We start from the raw sequence: 18,030 nt of genomic DNA, 5'->3' as shown, positions 1-18,030 counted from the left end.
GTAACACAGAGAACTATGCAAAATGGTGAACATATGTTTTTCCTCAGTATCTCTAAAGTAACCACGACTTCATAAGATTTTCCGTGTGAACACCAGATAAATACCAGTACCAAATTAACTCGGGCGAAGCCGGGTATATCAGCTAGTTTATTATACCTGTGTCTTGGTCTCTCACTGCCGTTCACACTGCAACCCCGCGCTCTACCTGAGCTGACTCTCCCACAATATTTATATATATTTTTCCTTCTAGGGGAGGATGTTACTGATAATAAGTGTATTACATGCAAGCTGCACAATGGAAGAACTTTTGTAATAAAAATAACTGCAAATACCTTTTATTTGCAAAAGTACATATGGCGTAATAAAAAAAGTGTTCAAAGGTGTCCCCAGCCTGTAAAGCTCAGGTACATATATAGGTCATCAGCATGTTCACCTCATTCCTTATAAAAGATTCTGGTGGATGTAACTGATTTGTATTAAATGCAGTGGTCATGTCCCAACCATTAACAAAGCCAACATTGAGACCTTTGAAGACTATTTCCATTATGGAGTAATGAACATATGCATGGAAATCGGTCATCCCTTCAAACTCGTTGATCATCTCACTTGTATTCTCAGTCTTAATGATGACTTTTGTTTGTGGGCTTCTGAGGTGGAGACGTTCTATGGCACGACGAATGTTGAGGAGTCTTCGGATGAAGTGCTGGATAGGGAACAGTCGGAAATGTACTCCAATGTATAGTGCGATAACCGTATGATCGTTACCTCCGATGAAATCGATTTCCCGTGGGATAGAGTGGTCTTCTCTGACAGTCGCAAAGTCTAAATACACAAATGGCCTTCCATGTCTCTTCCACACAACATGTATGTTCCTTTCGATGTCCACGTTTATATGCTTTTGTGCCCACCCACCTTCATAGACATTAAGTGGTTTCAGTGCTAGAAAAGAAATAAAGTAAAACTTTAGTAAACATGACATGATCAACTAGCAACCGTATGGGGCAAATTTACTAACACTAAGGCCTCGTTCACACGGGCGACAAAGTAGCGCGATTTTCTAGTGTTGCGACAAAGCGAGAAATCGCATGTATGTAAAGCATGTGCTTTCCTAGGGGTTCCTTCACATTTGTGAAGTTTTGTAGCGTTCTAGATTGCGAGTCAAAAACCTTGCCTGTTTTGTGATATGCATGCGACTTGCGAGGTTTTGTAACCCATGTTTACCTATGGAGCCTTCCCCTCTGTTGAATCGAATCACATAAAAACGCGGTTTTGTGCGATGCAAGTTTTACAATAGGAAATCCTACTGTCAAAGCCCTAGCTGCAGAAAAAAAAACAAAAACAAAAAACACCACATAAATCACCCAAGATGCGCTGTCTGGCTCCAGCCCATCTTCTCCCCGGCAGTGGTCTTCAGCATTTCTTCTGGCCGGGGATTAACCCCTTCCCACCACAGGGCGTAACTGTACGTCTTGACAGGGAAGTGCTTAACGCAACAGGGCATACAGTTACGTCCTGTGGATAATGCAAGATCAAAAGAGATCCTGCACTATCCAACAGTGGGAGGTGGCTGTCTCCGATAGCCGGCCTCCTGCTGCAACAGCAGTGGTGCATCGGGACAGCGACCCCTGCTGTTAATCCCTTCCCTGCTGCAATCTATGTAGATCGCGGCATGTAAAGGGTTCCCAGAGGGCGCGTGCTCCTTCTGTGATGTCATCGGGCTCTTGTCATGTAATCGCAGAGAGCCCGACTAGTTGTCATGACAACAGGACACCACCTACTAGCGTCCTGTACTGCCAATGCCTATGATCGCTAATACAAGCAATAAGGCATTGCAGGGCAGCAGCTCATAGGTGAGTTGGTGCAAGCCCTCTACAGGGACATAAAAAGTGTAAAAAAAAAAATGTAAAAAAATATTTTTTGTGCTTTTCCCCATATTTACATAAAATAAAATAAATTTAAATCCCACATCTTTTGTATCGCTGTAACAACACAAGCAATATATTAGACACGCTTGTTATCCTGCACGGCAAAAAGCATTTAAAAAAAACCCTAAAAAACAGAGGCAAAATGTTTATTTTTTTCCAATTTTCCAATCCCCGTCCAGCAAAGATGCTAAAGACCAGGGGAGAAGATGCAGTGAATTCACACAGCGCTTCCCAGGTGATATTTTCAGCATACGGCTTAAATTTGAACCCCTCCCTCGAAAATCCTCGTAAGTGGTGCTACAGAACTAGTCCTGGAGCTAAGTCATGGAGGAAGCCTAGACATGGAGGCAACTGTAGAGTAGAACAGCAGGACATCTTGAACCTTTATCTGAGGGATTATTGCCAGGGAAGGTCAGCTTGTCAGCAGGAAGGAAGTCAGTCACCACAGTCGTGAGTTTAACCCCTTAGTGAAGAAGCCTGTTTGTGCCTTAGTGACGGAGCCAAATTTTGGAAATCTGACATGTGTCACTTAACATATCATAACTCCGTAAAGGCTTTGCATATCCAAGTGATTCTGACATTTTTTCGCCACATGTTGTACTTCATTTAGGTGGTAAAATAGTCCGATATAATTTGTGTATATTTATTAAAAGTGGCAATATTAGGAAAATTTTGAAAAAATATCATTCTTTTCACATTTTCAACTGTAATATCTCAAATATGTGCAAACATACTGTACAAATTTTTGCTAAGATATATATTTCTATCTGTTTACTTTATTCTGAATGCACCTTTGAAAAATTTTCGTTTTTTTTTTTAAACATTTTTACAAATGTCATTTTAAAGACATGTTTTTTTTTTCTATAGTGCACATAAAAAAGGGAATTGACACCCCAAAATTGACACCCCTGTTTCTCCCGTGTTCAGAAACATACCCATTGTGGCCCTAATCTACTTACAGGACACATGGCAAGGCCTATAATGCAGGGAGCACCCGTTGGATTGCAGGGTACAACTGAATAAATTCTAGGCCTCATTGCTCACTTGTACAGAAAAGAAAATTGACTCCCTAAAAATAACCCCCCCCCCTCCCACACACACACACACACACACACTCCCACACTTTTTGGCCTTCCCCCAATCTTAGATAAAAGTAATAATGTAAACTGTGTGGGTTTTTTCGAAGACAAGGCTAATTACGGGGGCCTGGTTTAGATGGGTACATCAGGCAATAAAACCGGGTATCCCACCTCCTTTCATGCTTTTTGTGGGGTACTTCTTGACCACAGTGGCAGGGATAGAATGTAAGGCTGGGTTCACACTGGGCGGATTTCCCGCGAAAATTCAGTCCGGAATTTCGCTGTGGCAAATCTGCCTGCGGCCGCTAATCCTGGGCTGTCTCAGAAATCTCGTCCACACGGGACGGCAAACTCGCCGCGGCAAAGCCGGCACTGCGGATTCGCCGGCCGCAGCATGTTCCTCTATGGGAACGCTGTCCACAGCGGAGCAGCGAGCGGCCAGGCCGCTTTAAAACCCGAGCCAAACAACAAGATTTCCGCCCGAAATCAGCCCAATGTGAACCCAGCCTAAAAAGTGGTGCTCTGAGTCTCCGAAAGCTTGCGGAAGTGCGGCGTCTCACACAGAAGGCGCTCAACAAGCTGCTCCTGGAACTGCAAGAAGGCGAGCGTTCCCGGGGCTTCTTGTGAATTACGGACTACAAGTAGCGAACTGAATAACGCCAGGCTTACACGGCCGCAAGTGGAATCTGCTTGCGGAGGCCCGTAGCGGTTCCCAGCTGTGAGCCCGGCTGTGGCTCTGCATACGGACACGTAATGTACTGCACATAACTGCCTACTCACGCAGGCAGTCATGCGCAGTACACCTTCTTTTTGTTTGTATTTCCCATGCCGTCGCTTAGCGATGACACAGGTATACAATGTAGTTACGTATGGGCTGCGGTATATCCACAACCATGGAGCACAATAGGCTCTATGCTGCGGATATCCACGGTAAAATAGAACCTTCTGAGTTCTGTTTTCTGTGAGTGGATTACGTAATTCCAACCCGCTAATGTGAGCGGAATTGTGTAATCCAATGCGATTGATCTGCGTATTACCGCAGATCAAACTCATGCGTAATCCGTAATTCCTATCCGGTCATGTGAGACCGGCCAAAGGTAGATCGCTATCTTTTTATCATGTGACCGGTGACCGCTCACTGCTCCAGGCTCTTGGCGATGCAAGGAGACAAGGTTTCCTGGGCTCCCAGCCTCCTGCGCATGTGTCCAGCATTTTGCTGGCAGTCGCATGTGCAGAAAGTCGGGAAGGTCCACGGAGGAGGAACCCATCGGGGTTCAAATACGGAGGCTTCCGGTAAAAGTTTAATCTCCTCTCACCGATCGCATCAGTGAGGGGAGATGAAACTTCAACTTTTTAAAAAACTTTTACGTGATCGCCATTATCCATTGGATAAAGGTGAACACGTGTTCAGAAACCGCTCACCGCGGCCCCCGTGAAATCTGTGGGCTCTTGGCTAAGTTTTATAGCCAAGAGCAGGGAGATTTTAAATTACCCTGCAAATACTCGGCTTTTGCGCATGCGTCTGCCACTTTGGCAACGGGCGCGTGCGCAGAAGTTGGGGTAAGGTACGCGAATAAATCCGGGGGCCTTAGGTACGTAATTTCATCCTCCCTCATGGATACAATCCGTAAGGGAGATGAAACGTAAACCTTTTTTTTACTTTTTCAAACTTTTTTTTTTTTACTTTAAATGATCACTGTTATCCATTGGATAGCAGTGATCATGTCCCCAGTGACATCCCTCTGCTCCTAGCTACACAGGGCAGCCAGGAGCAGACGGATTTTAAATTTTCCGGGGCCTGAGCCCCTCTGTGCATGCACCCGATGTCAATCATTGGGCGCGCATGCGCAGAAGGGGACTTCAGGTCCCAGAAGACCGGGACATCGCGGAGGACCCAGGGTGAATATTTTTACCTTCCCTCATGCATTCGATCCATGAGGGGAGGTGAAGTTAACTTTTTTACAACTTTTTTGTAAAAAAGGAGCCAGGAGATTTTAAATTTAAATTCATTTGTCTGGCGCGCATGTGCAGAACAGCGTCACTGGGTCACGTCCTCAGTCAAGAGTGCTTTAATCCAAAGAGGATGTATGTATTTACGTCCCCTAGGATTAAAGCCAACTTAGCGAGGACGTAAAAAGGCAATAGGGCCATCACAAATGGGTTAATCTATCCCCGTTCAATCGAAAGTCAGTGTCTACAAGAGAGTCTGTACTGTTCCCTCTATTCCTCCACAAATACCCTCCTAATTTAGCTGCCTGGCTACCTCATTGTTGTCCTTGATGGAGAATTAAGAAGAAATTGCATATCATTACCTTGTGTTGGACTCTGATCCGTTTTCCAAGCTACAAGTAAACTGCGTGCCTTCGGTTTCATTAAAGCACTTGGCACTGTTTATTTAGTCCAGTATCGCATCTAGTATCCAGGTGAGTGACAGCCGAACAGGGTACCAGAGCATCCATGCCTGCCTGTATCGCATCTTGTAGTCAAGTTAGAGGCAGACCAACAGGGTACTAGACCCTTCAAGCCTGCCTGTATCACATCTAGTATCTAAGTTAGAGGTGGAGCAACAGGGTACCAGAGTCTCCATGCCTGCTCGTATCGCATCTTTTATCCAAGCTAGAGGCAGCCCAAAAGGATACCAGAACCTCCGTGCCTGCCCGTATCACATCTTGTATCCAAGCCAGGTGGTGCAACAGGGGATGTTACTGGTGATGGGCGTACTACTGCTTCTAGAAGAAGGATGTAACTGACAATGAGTGTGTGTATATATATATATATATATATATATATATATATATATATATATATATATATATATATTATACATACATACATACATACATACATACATACATACCCACCCACACACACATATTACTCCTTTGAGGGGAGAAATGTTACTGACAACAGATATATATATCCCGGGTCTACCATCAAGGCTGGGGATGCTGTTTGTTATTTTGTTGCTTTGAACAGGGGCATATTTGTTTGGGTTGGGGGTTATTTCTCTCCTGAACTTTATGCCTATTTTCAATGGGCCTGACCATGGCATCATCCCCTGACTTTCACTTGAATATTTATAATTTTCTCTGGGATTCACTCGGTAGTTTTTTGATAGCTTTTAATCAATGGTTCCTGATGAGGCTGCACTATTACAGCTGAAACGCGTAGAACCGATCAATTGAACCATTTACTACTTAGTTTATCCATCTCATTTTTTTACACTTGATGGATAAGCGCTTTGTATTCTAAGTGAGAGATTTTCGTTTGGTATAAATTAATTATTTCCCTACTGCATCCTTTTGGGATACATATTGGCTATTGAGCTAATCATTTATGCTGTTACTGTAGATAACAAGCGTAGCACGTTTTGGACGATTGTGTCCCTTTTTTGTGTTCATGTTTGTTCACTTCCTATAGCCGTGGGCTGGTTTTATTTTACTTTAAAGGAGATGTCTCGAGGAAGCAGTGATTTTTTTTTTTTGCCCAATCCCCCTAATTAAACATACATTACTAATTACCCCTGTAAATGACTTTCCTAGCTGGTTTGTACTTACCGTTCCAGCGTTTCAGCAACTTATAAAAGTTTCCCCAAGATGGCCGCCGGCTCTTTCCCCGTCGCTCGCTGCAGCCCGACGTGCGCGCTCCCGAGACGCTGCCAGCTGTGTCTCCATGGCAACCGGACGCCCTGCAGCCGCCGACCAGACGCCGCGCAGCCGCCGACCAGACGCCCCGCAGCCGCCGACCAGTCACCCACCGCCAGGCAGCAGGTAACCGGCGCTAGCCCCCGGCTCCCCAGCGCTACGCTCCCGGCTCCCCAGCGCTAGACCCTCAGCCCAGGTGAAGGCCCCGGAGCCCAGCGCTGGGCTCCGGGGCCTTCACCTGTCAGTGAACATCACCCCCGACCCATCACTTACCCCCCTGGCCCAGCGCTAGTTCCCCCCGGCCTAGCGACAGACCCCCCATCGCAGCGACAGCCCCCCCCGGCCTAGCGACAGCCCCCCCCATCGCAGCGACAGCCCCCCCATCGCAGCAACAGCCCCCCCGGCCTAGCGACAGCCCCCCCCATCGCAGCGACAGCCCCCCCCGGCCTAGCAACAGACCCCCCATCGCAGCGACAGCCCCCCCCGGCCTAGCGACAGACCCCCCCGGCCTAGCGACAGCCCCCCCCATCGCAGCGACAGCCCCCCCCCGGCCTAGCGACAGACCCCCCATCGCAGCGACAGCCCCCCCCGGCCTAGCGACAGACCCCCCCCGGCCTAGCGACAGACCCCCCATCGCAGCGGCAGCCCCCCTGGCGCATCACAGCGACGACAGCCCCCCTCCCCGGCCCATCACTTACCTGGACGGCAGGACAGCTGGACGGCAGGACAGCTGGGCGGCTTCTCCGGACGGCAGCTCCAGTTTCTGCACCTTCCTCTAACAGAGGAAGGTACAGAATGGCCGCTCCAGCGCGCTCCCGAGCAGTGACAGCTCATCTGCGCATGCGCAGAAGAGCTGTAGCGGGGAGCACACTGAAGCGGCTCGTGCTGAAAGGAGAAGACCGGACTGCGCAAGCGCGTCTAAAAAAGCAAGCTGCCAGCGAATTTAGACGGAACCATGGAGACGGGGACGCTAGCAACGGAGCAGGTAAGTGAATAACTTCTGTATGGCTCATATTTAATGCACAATGTATATTACAAAGTGCATTAATATGGCCATACGGAAGTGTATAACCCCACTTGGTTTCCCGAGACCACCCCTTTAATCTAATAAAAGTTATATTTTAGAAAAAAAATAGACACTCAGTGAAGCCCCTTTCAGACCTTTAGTCTCCTGCTACAGTGATATATAATGTATATAGGCATGCAGTACACAGAAGGGCCTGTAGAGGGCTGCATGCAGAACTTCTGGTACTGCAGTGAAAGGGTTTATATCTACGGCTAAATAAAAGTCTTGGTTCCTGACACACTAAGGGGAAGTTATAGCTCAGTGGAACTAGAAAGGCTGCTAGACGGAGGTCCAGTTTGGACTAGTGAGGTCCTATGCGGACCAACTCTGGGATTGTCATGTGTCTAATGAAGGAGGATGCCCTCCAGAGGCCCTGGGCGGGGTAGTGACAGTGGCTCTGTGGGTTTGTGAACCCTTAGATATGGATTTTGTATTACTGCTGTTTGTGTTTGTAGTGGAATAAATGCTGGCAGGTGCCAGTTTTAAAGTAGTCCAAGTCTCCGGGAGCCATTTATGCACATTTATGTTGTGTCCATTCCAGTCTGAGAGAGTTTGGCGATCCGCAAGAGAGAAACCCACCTTGCCAGGGGCGTAACTAAAGGCTCTGGGGCCTGGGTGCAAAAGTTCAGCTTGGCCCTAGTAACAATAGTGACCCCCACAGTTGCCCTAGTAACAATAGTGACCCGCACAGTGTCCCTAGTAACAATAGTGACCCACACAGTGGCCCTCAGTAGTTATAGTGACCCCCACAGTGGCCCTCAGTAGTAATAGTGACCCCACATAGTCCCAGTAATAATAATAATAATAATAACCCCCTCAGTGGCCCCAGTAATAGCCCCCCTGCCAACCCATATACTTATCCCCTCCTTGCAGTCAGCGCCACTCCTTCTCTTCTGGGTGCTGAGCCTAGGTGCACACTGACGTCAGTGTGTGAGCCTGGAATGTTTTCTCTCTTGTCCTCTCCTGCAGAACTATGGGAGGAGGATCCCGGGTACATACACTGAGTGTGCACCCTGGCTCAGCACCGCTGCGTGATTACTGGCTGGGGAGCTGCGGCACCCGACCTGTAATCTGATTCGGTTGGGGCTCAGAGGCTGGTAATCGCTCACCCCTGGGCCCCCTCAGCACAGGGGCCCAGTCGCCATTGCAATTCCGGCAACCCTCACGATATGCCAGTGTGTGTGTATATATATATATATATATATATATATATACACACACACACACACACTCTTTCTAGGGAGGGGTGGTTTTTGACAATGAGTGTACTTACACAGTTACTGAACTTTATGTGCACAGGTAAGCCGAAGCAGTATACCTCTCAGTGACATAGTAACATAGTATGTAAGGCTGAATGAAGACAATGTCCATTTAGTTCAGCCTGTTTATCCTCATATGTTGTTGATCCAGAGGAAGTAAAAAAAAAACCCAAAGAGGCAAAAGCCAATTAGCCCTTTTGGTGGAAAATTCCTTCCCGACTCCCTAATGGCAATCACACTAATCCCTGGATCAACCCCTAATAGTTCCTACCTGCCTGTATACCCGCATTAACAATTAACCTAAGATTTATATCCTGTAATATCCTTCCCCTCTAGAAAGACATCAAGTCCCCTTTTAAACTCCTCTATGGATTTTGCCGTCACCCCATCCTCAGGCAGAGAGTTCAACAGTCTCACTGCTCTTAGGGCTTAGTCACACGGGCGTATCGGCACCCCTACACGGGCGCATCGGCGCCTGTGTAGGGGTGCCGATGCACCTGTGTGACTAAGAGCCCTTACTGCAGGTAGAAGACGGACGTACTTAAAGATGGACGACTCCCTGCAGCGCTGAAGAAAGAACACATGACCGTCAATGAAGCCGGTCACATGTTCTTTCTTCTGGCGCTGCAGAGAGACATTCGTCTTTAAGTGCGGCCGTCTTCTACCTGCAGTAACACAGGCGCCGATGCACCCGTGTGACTAAGCCCTTACAGTAAAGAACTCTTTTCTGGGTTGGTGATGAAACCTGCTTTCTTCTTGACGTAGCGGATGCCCTCTTGTTACCGTCGCAGTCCTGGGTATAAACAGATCATGGGAGAGATCCTTGTATCGTCCCCTCATGTATTTATACATAGTTATTTGGTCGCCCCTTACCCGTCTTTTTTCCAGGGTAAATAATCCCAACTTTGATAGACTCTCTGGGTATTCCAGTCCCGTCATTCCATGTATTAGTTTAGTTGCTCTTCTTTGAACCCCCTCAAGCACTGTAACATCTTTCCTGAGCTCCGGTGACCAGAACTGTCCGCAGTATTCCATGTGAGGCCTGACAAGTGCCTTATATAATGGAAGGATAATGTTCTCATCCTTCGCCCCTATACGTCTTTTAATGCACCCCAAGACTTTATTAGCTTTTGTAGCAGCTGACTGGCATTGGTTACTCCAGTTTAATCTGCAATCCACTAGTACCCCCAGGTCTTTTCCCTAGCAGTACCCCATTTAGTGTATATTGGTGACATCCGTTTCTCCTGCCCATGTGCAGAACCTTACATTTATCAACCTTGAACTTCATTTGCCATTTTTCTGCCCAAGCCCCCGGCTTATCTCGGTCCATTTGTAGCCGCACATTGTCCTCCGTTGCATTAATTATATTGTATAATTTTGTGTCATCTGCAAATATTGATATTTTACTGTGCAGCCCCTCTATTAATTCGTTGATAAATATATTGAATAGAATGGGGCCCAATACTGAACCCTGTGGCCCCCCACTAGCGAATGTGGCCCAATCAGAGTACGAACCATTTATTACCACCCTCTGCTTTCTATCTCTGAGCCAATTCTTTACCCATATACACATGTTTTCACCCAATTCGAGCTGTCTCATTTTATATATCAGCCTATTATGCGGCACGGGGTCAAATGATCTCCCAGGTCCAGCCTAGAGCTTACTTCATCATAGAAGCTGATCAGATTGGTCTGACATAATCGACCCTTAAATGAATGTATGCTGGTGAGTTATTCCATTTTTCTCCTTGAGCTATTCTTCAATGGCATCTCTCAGAAACCCCTAGAATATTTTTCCAGTTACTGAAGGGAGACTTACCGGCCTGAAGTTACCAGGCTCACTTTTGGACCCCTTTTTGTAAAATGGAACCATGTTGGCAATGCGCCAATCCAATGGTACAACCCTGGTCTTGATAGTATCCACAAATACTATATATAGCGGCCTAGCTATTAGAGATGAGGGAGCGTACTTGGTAAGGACAGATCACAAGCAAGTATCGTCCTTACTGAGTACCTGCCTGCTCACCTGCAAAGATTCGGGTGCCGGCGGGGGTGAGCGCTGTGTTGAGGGAGTGAGCAGGAGGGAGCGGAGGGGAGAGAGATATCTCTCCCCCATCCCACCCCCGCTCTTCCCCGCCGACACCCAAATCTTTGCGGGCAAGCTGGCAGGTACTCTGTAAGGACGATACTCGCTCGAGTATCTGTCCTTACCGAGTACGCTCGCTCAGCTCTACTAGCTATCACATCACTTAGTTCCCTTATTACCCATGGGTGTATTCCATCTGGGCCTGGCGATTTATCGATTTTATTCTTCTTTAACCTGTTCCGCACTTCCACCTGCGTTAGGTATGAGGTATTTTGTGAGGGGTTCATTTTATTCCCCTGCATCCCATGTGGCATTTCCTTTTCGATTGTGAATATACTTGAAAAGAAACTATTCAATAGATTTGCCTTCCCTCCATAATCTGCAATGATTTCTCCTGCATTTGTTAAAGGGCCAGTGCTCTCGGTGTAAATCCTTTTGCTGTTAATATAGTTGAAAAATAGTTTCGGATAGTTTTTGCTCTCTTTGGCAATCAGTCTTTCTGCCTCCTCCTTAGCAATTTTGATGTTTCCTTTACATAATTTGTTTTTTCCCTGTACGATTTCAGCGCTTCCTCGCTGCCTTGTTGCTTTAGTAGTTTGAACGCTTATTTTTTTTTTGTTTATTGCCCCTCTTACTTTCTTGTTGAGCCACATTGGTTTCCTTTTTATTTGAAGTTCTTTTATTTTTAAAGGGAATGAACTGCTCACATGACGTGATTAGGATCCTTTTGAACTTTTCCCATTTGTCCTCTGTGCTGATATTTTTGAGGGTGTTGTTTCAATTAATGTTACCGAGTTTGCTTTACTAAAATTTGGCTTGTCGTTCCCTGATAAGGCTTCTTATTGAATGACAGCTGGAAGTTGATTATATTGTGGTCACTGTTCCCCAAGTGCCCCTCAACCTGCACCCCAATTATTCGGTCTGGTTTGTTAGTTAGTACTAAGTCCAGAATGGCCCTCCCTCTCGTTGGTTCCTGCACCAGTTGGGTAAGGTAATTATCTTTAATTACTCTCAAGAACTTATCACCCCTATGAGATTTGCAGGTTTCGTTTTCCCATGTTATATCTGGATAATTAAAGTCTCCCATGATAATTACTTCATTGAGGATTGACACCTCTTCTATCTGCCTTAATAGTAAGGTTTCAGTTTCTTCTGTTGCTTTTGGTGGCCTATAAAAGACCCCTACCAGGATTTTGTTTTTTTTCTCCCTGTATTTCTACCCACAGAGATTCCACCTGTTCTTCTCCTACTCCTATATCCTCCCATAGCCTCGGCATTAAATACGATTTAACATACAGACATATCCCTCCCCCTTTTATGTTTCCACGGTCTCTTCTGAAGAAATTGTAACCCTGTAAAATTCACTGCCCAATCGCACTTATCATCAAGCCATCATTTCGTTATTCCGACTATATCATAGTTTTCATCAGTCATACTCGCTTCAAGCTCCCCCACTTTGCTGATCAGACCTCTTGCATTAATGGTCATACAATTAATACAGCTTTTTTTGTTCTTTAAATTCATTTTGTTACTAATGGTACTATTGGCTGATCTGTCAGTTCTAACTGTACTAACCCCACCCCCTGCTTGACACCCATTCCCATTGCTTGGACCTAGGTCGCTAGCTACACTGACTACCCCCTTATTTCTGTTTTTGCCCTCCCCCCAGTCCCTAGTTTAAACATTCCTCCCCCTGGAGCTGGGTGCTGTATTTGTCATACTCGCCTGCTTCCCGCGGCACCCGCCTGTAAAGTCTATACATCGTCCGAAAATATCTGACTCTTTATCAGTGTTCAGTGCTTACCAATAGACTTGTATAGGAGACTGCATGCACGGAACTTGGAAAAGAGTTGGATTTCTGGCTGGCACACAGACTTCACAGGCTGGCAGCGCGGGAACCAGGAGGCAGGTGAGTCTGAAAAATACAGCACCCGGCTCCCTGTCACCTACCCTAACAGCACCAGAAGTTAGTTTATGTGCTTTAAGCAGCTAACAGGTTCCCTCTAAGTCCCGAAAAGCCTCTTTATATGGATTGGTCCACCAACAACATTTATCGCCTATTCACAGGAATAATTAATGTAGCATTGCTGGGGGGTCTGACTGGTGGGACCTTCACTAGTCACGAGATCGAGGTCCTGAGCCTTCAGTTTAAATGGAATAGTAGTCACACGTGCTCACTACAGCCAATGGAACTGACAGAAATAGCCGAGTACAGATCTGACTTGTATCCATCAGCCTCATGGGCAGTGATAGTGCAGAATTAGTGCGCATGCTCTGTTCAAAAGGGGAACTAGAGACCCCCATCCTTGTGATTGGTGCTGGTCTCAGCAGTTAGACATCCATTCTTGTGATTGGTGCTGGTCCCAGCAGTCAGACATCCATTCCTGTGATTGGTGCTGGTCCCAGCAGTCAGACCTCCTGCAATCATATTTTTATCATCCATCCTGTGTATAAATTATTATTTCCACATCTGCTCACTCAATTTCACAGAGCCCGGCAGATGTGAACATCGAGCCGTGCATTTTGTCGGTTCATGTCCTGTTCAAGTTTTCAATACTTACTTTTTAACTTCTGTTCAAAATATGTCATCCACTGGTGCACGGTCGAATCTCCGTACATGTAAAGAAACTTTCCCTGCAGACACGCATTCAGCTCCTCCGAACTGTGGTAGGTCTTCATTGTGCACGCTTTGGGGTACCAGATTTCCTCTTTGACGTGTCCGCTGGGATATTCTAAGTCGCTTCCGATTGTGCAGTTTTTTTTCTTCTCTAAATGTGAGTCTTTATAGAGAGAAGAAACAATGTAGATGTTACAGATGTGCAACTCAGACACAAAGGGATACATTCCATAAGGCTTGAGGTTACAATGTAGTTTCTAAAAACAGTGTAGATTTAGGAGCTAAAGGTCCATTGTACGTTACCTAGCGCTGTGCTCCCTCCATTCAAAGGATTAGGGGGTCCAGCAGTAAGACCCCAATCATACAATATACTAACTAGATGTACTATAAGGCCCAATGTCCACGGGCAAAATAGAATCAGCAAATCAGCACGGATGTCCCGCACAAGTGATCCGCGCCCATAGGGAATCATTGGACACCTGCAGGTAATTAAATACCTGCGGACGTCATTTTTCCCTGGCACATGGATCGCACTTACAGGAAAACACTTGCAGCATGCTACATTTTGTGCGGGGCTCTCACGGTTTTCAGTGAAGCCTATAAAAGGCGTCTGGTCCCGCGGCTAACCCGCAGCAGCTTAAAAAAATAAAGGAAAGCGCATGCGGCCGAAGAAAAAAGATCCGGCCGCGATAGAGGGGAGATCTGCAGCATCCGGAGAGGTAAGTATAATCAATTTAGAGGCCTCATGTCTGTGGGGCAGGAGGGACCCGCTGAAGGATTCTGCATGGAGAATCTGTACAGGCCCGAGTTTCCCATGGCAGACCCCCACAACATGTGTTTGTTTGTATGTTTTGTCTCACATAATAATGAAGATTTGGGATGTTAGTAAACGTAACCCAAGGGTTCCAGGTGATTCAAACTGGGTGATTCTGTCTAAACAAATGGCTATACATTTTTCATTTAAAAGAATTTATATGGGAGATAAGCGATTCGAAAGGGCGTACTGGTTTTCACTATTGTTGCGCTATTAATATGCGTGCGGCCATTGCAATATATTGCAGGAGCTTAAATGGGGCGTTGTGGATGCCTCAGTGTTTCTCACGGTAAAGTTTAAGGCAGGGGTAGTGGCACCGCTAGCGTGACATGACTGTGCAGGCCGTTCTTTACTGAAGGACCTTCAATGAATTATAACCGTGTGATTGGCCGCACTGTGCACAACGCAGCTGGTCACGTGACTATTATTCTATTCGGAGAAGGCAGACCTTCACAATCAGACAATATACTACCTCTATATAAGCCATTACCAGAACCGCCCAACATGCGGCCTGCGGGTCACAAGCAGCTCGCCAGACGATTTCTTGCATCCTGCAAACTGTAATGCAACTATAGTCATATTATGGTCCACATCACAGTCCTGTCAGCTGCTGGCAATAATGTTTAGGGCAGTGGTAGCGGTGTCACCAGTCTGACATGACTGTACAGGCAGGGAAAAGAGGAGGCAGGCAGCACCATGGGATGAGATGAATGTCCAAACACCCATCAAGTAAAACTTCATACTTGTATTCCAAAAAGTCCGACATGTTCACAGACTGTCTGTGAACATGCCTGCCTTCTCTTTTCCCTGTTTCTATATGAGGGATTGCGTTTGTCCGGATCCTGGATTGGGTGAGCACAGCTAAGTACTGCCGCACCTGTTGTGTGTAGAATATATTGTGCTGCTGAGGTCATACACCGTTATGACTGTACCGGCAGTCCTTTACCCAAGGACCTTCAGTAATGTGAAGGGACGTGCTTCGCAATACAGCAGGTCACGTGACTATACTTCAATTCAGAGAAGGCTCCAGGAGTGGCGGTGTGGCAGAATCTTTATATATACTGTAAGTGTAAGTAGCTAACTACAGCAGTACGGCTAGGCCTGTAGGACAGCTTTTATCTTTAGACAGTGTGAGGGAGATTACATCTTGTATGATTTAGTTTGTATTTCAGCCTAATTTTGGCTGTCAGCAAGCAGAATGTTCTGCAGGGTAAATCCTTCATATAATGTTAATGTAAATTTAATCTTTGCTTACTATCACCTGAGAGAGACATAAAGTCACCAAAGACAAGAAACACAAAATTTCTATCAACACAATGGAGCCAGCAGAGAAATGAGTCAACAGAATGTGATCATTCTCTACACATCAAAGGAAAACCAGTTTGTACCAAATAAATGATGTAGCTGTATTTAGTTTTGTAACACCCCTTTCTGTCTAATCTTGAAACCTACCTATTTGTCTATAAGAAGCTGTGTCTTGATGCAATAAAACAGGGAATTTCTTGGTTACACATCCTATTGTTTTGTGTGAAACTATTTTCTCAGAGCTCGTTCAACCACATCTAGTTTGGCACCCAGAGTATATCGAACAGCGCAATTATGCTGACAGGTAGCATTTCAACAGCAGAGTTTAGTGATTCCACAGCTCAGTACATTATATAGTAGCAAACCATCATGTCCATAAACTGCATCTCATTTCTGTTGTAGCATTTTTTCAGATGTAGTGGATGTGAAGAACTTGGGGGGAGTAACCAGAGAGATGCTTTAGTATGGATCAGAAGTCTGATGAATAATGAACTACCTACCTGGTACTAAACTTTCGTTCCAGTTAGGTAGGTCGTTATTCATTAGACTTCTGATCCACAATGAAAAGTTCAACTTCAGGATTCTTAAAAAAAAAATTGTTTTCCTCTTTTACCCGCAGCAGCAGTGAGAAAGAACGGAGCACTTTTTTGGAGATAATGCAAATTTTTGGGATGACAAAAATGAGTTAAAAAAAAGCCAATGATCGACTTAAGAGTGTTTAATCCAGAGTGGACAGATAGATGCTTGTTTACTTACATAAGAGAAGAAATTGTGCCTCGCTTGCTGAGAAGTTATAGCCGTTCCAAAGGAATACATTGTTTGTCACCACTTCAAATCAAAACATCCTGATTTCAGCAAGTTGGAAACCAATGAAAATCAAATTAAAGCGTCCAAATTATTGAAAAATCTCACTGACGAACAACCGTTTTTCAAGAAAGTAAATGTGACGATTACTAAGGTTAGTTTTCAGATTTCTAAAGATATTGCCGCTGGGAAGTGTTTTACTGAAGGTGACTGCATAAAGAAGTGTTTGCTGATGGCAGTTCCTGGATTATGTCCTGATAAAAAAAAAGAGAAAATAAGTTTGTCCTTTATGACCGTAGAGCGAAGAATAGCGGATGTATCAATAACCGTAACAATCAGTTAAAGCAGATGGCAACTGAATTCAGCTATTATTCTTCAGCAACGGACGAAAGCACAGATTCGACCGATACTGCTCCGCTTCTAATTTTCATTTGACATGTTGATGACCACTTTGAAATAATAGAGAAACCGACAGGTCAAACTACTCGAAAAGAGGGGACTCATAGAATAGTATAGTTGAAAGGGACCTCCAGGGTCATTGGGACCAACCCCCCTGCTCAATGCAGGATCACTTGATCATTCCAGACAGAGGTCTGTCCAAACTCTGAAGATTTCCATTGAAATTCAGTGTCATCCGATTGCTTCTAGTCTTTCCTTGTGCAGATGAGAATAGGGCTTTTTTTTAAATTGGGGTGCCCAGAACTGAAGACAGCATTCTAGATGAGGTCTGACTAAGGAGTAGGGGGGGGGGGGGGGGATAATTACCTCACATTATCTAGACTCTATGATTCTCTTAATACATCCTAGCTTTGTTTTTGCCTTTTTAGCTGCTGCATCACATTGTTGACTCATGTTCAGTCTATGATCTATTAGTATACCCAAGTATTTTTCACTTGTGCTGCTGCTTAGCCCAATTCCTTCCATTCTGTAAGTTCTTTTTTTACTATTCTTGCCCAGATGTAGGACTTTGTATTTTTTCCTGTTAAATACCATTCTGTTTGTTGTGTCCCACTATTCAAGCTTGCCTAGATCTTTTTGAATCCTCTCTTTCCTAGTATTAGTTATTCTAGCTTTGTGTCGTTGGCAAATGTGATCACTTTTCCCATCAATTCCTTCTTCTAGATCATTTATAAAAATGTTGAACTGTAGAACTAAAACATAGGGTATTTTGCACATTTCTTGAAGAGGTTGGTGCCACCTCAATCATGGACTCTATCACACAGACGTTTGTTGGTTGAGTTGCGGAAAAGTATTGCAATGTTTTGTTTCTCTCAAGGAAGAAATCATTCATTTCTTTGAAAATGACTACAAAAATTTCCCAGAGCTGCACAATGAAGGTTGGAATTATACTTGTATTTTTATTTGACATCACAAGTCATCGAAATCAGTGTTCCCCAACTCCAGTCCTTGGGGACCCCCACAGGTCATGTT

The 18,030-nt window shown here is 45.3% G+C and overlaps 1 protein-coding gene across 1 annotated transcript in view; it reads right to left on the bottom strand.

Moving 5' to 3' along the window:
- Positions 1–305: 305 nt before the first annotated feature.
- The window catches only part of LOC136631776 (NXPE family member 2-like), a 49,392-nt gene continuing 31,667 nt past the window's right edge, over positions 306–18,030 (bottom strand). The window contains exons 5-6 of the mRNA XM_066606111.1: positions 13,621–13,839; positions 306–939 (exon numbers count right to left, since the gene is read on the bottom strand). Of these exons, the coding sequence (XP_066462208.1) occupies positions 401–939; positions 13,621–13,839 (758 nt within the window). The 3' untranslated portion in view covers positions 306–400. The remainder of the gene's footprint in view (positions 940–13,620; positions 13,840–18,030) is intronic.

The sequence above is a fragment of the Eleutherodactylus coqui genome, chromosome 6 (genome assembly GCF_035609145.1).
Source record: "Eleutherodactylus coqui strain aEleCoq1 chromosome 6, aEleCoq1.hap1, whole genome shotgun sequence".
Lineage (NCBI taxonomy): Eukaryota > Metazoa > Chordata > Amphibia > Anura > Eleutherodactylidae > Eleutherodactylus > Eleutherodactylus coqui.
The sequence above is the reverse complement of the archived record's forward strand: the minus strand, read 5'-3'. Positions and strand labels throughout refer to the sequence as shown.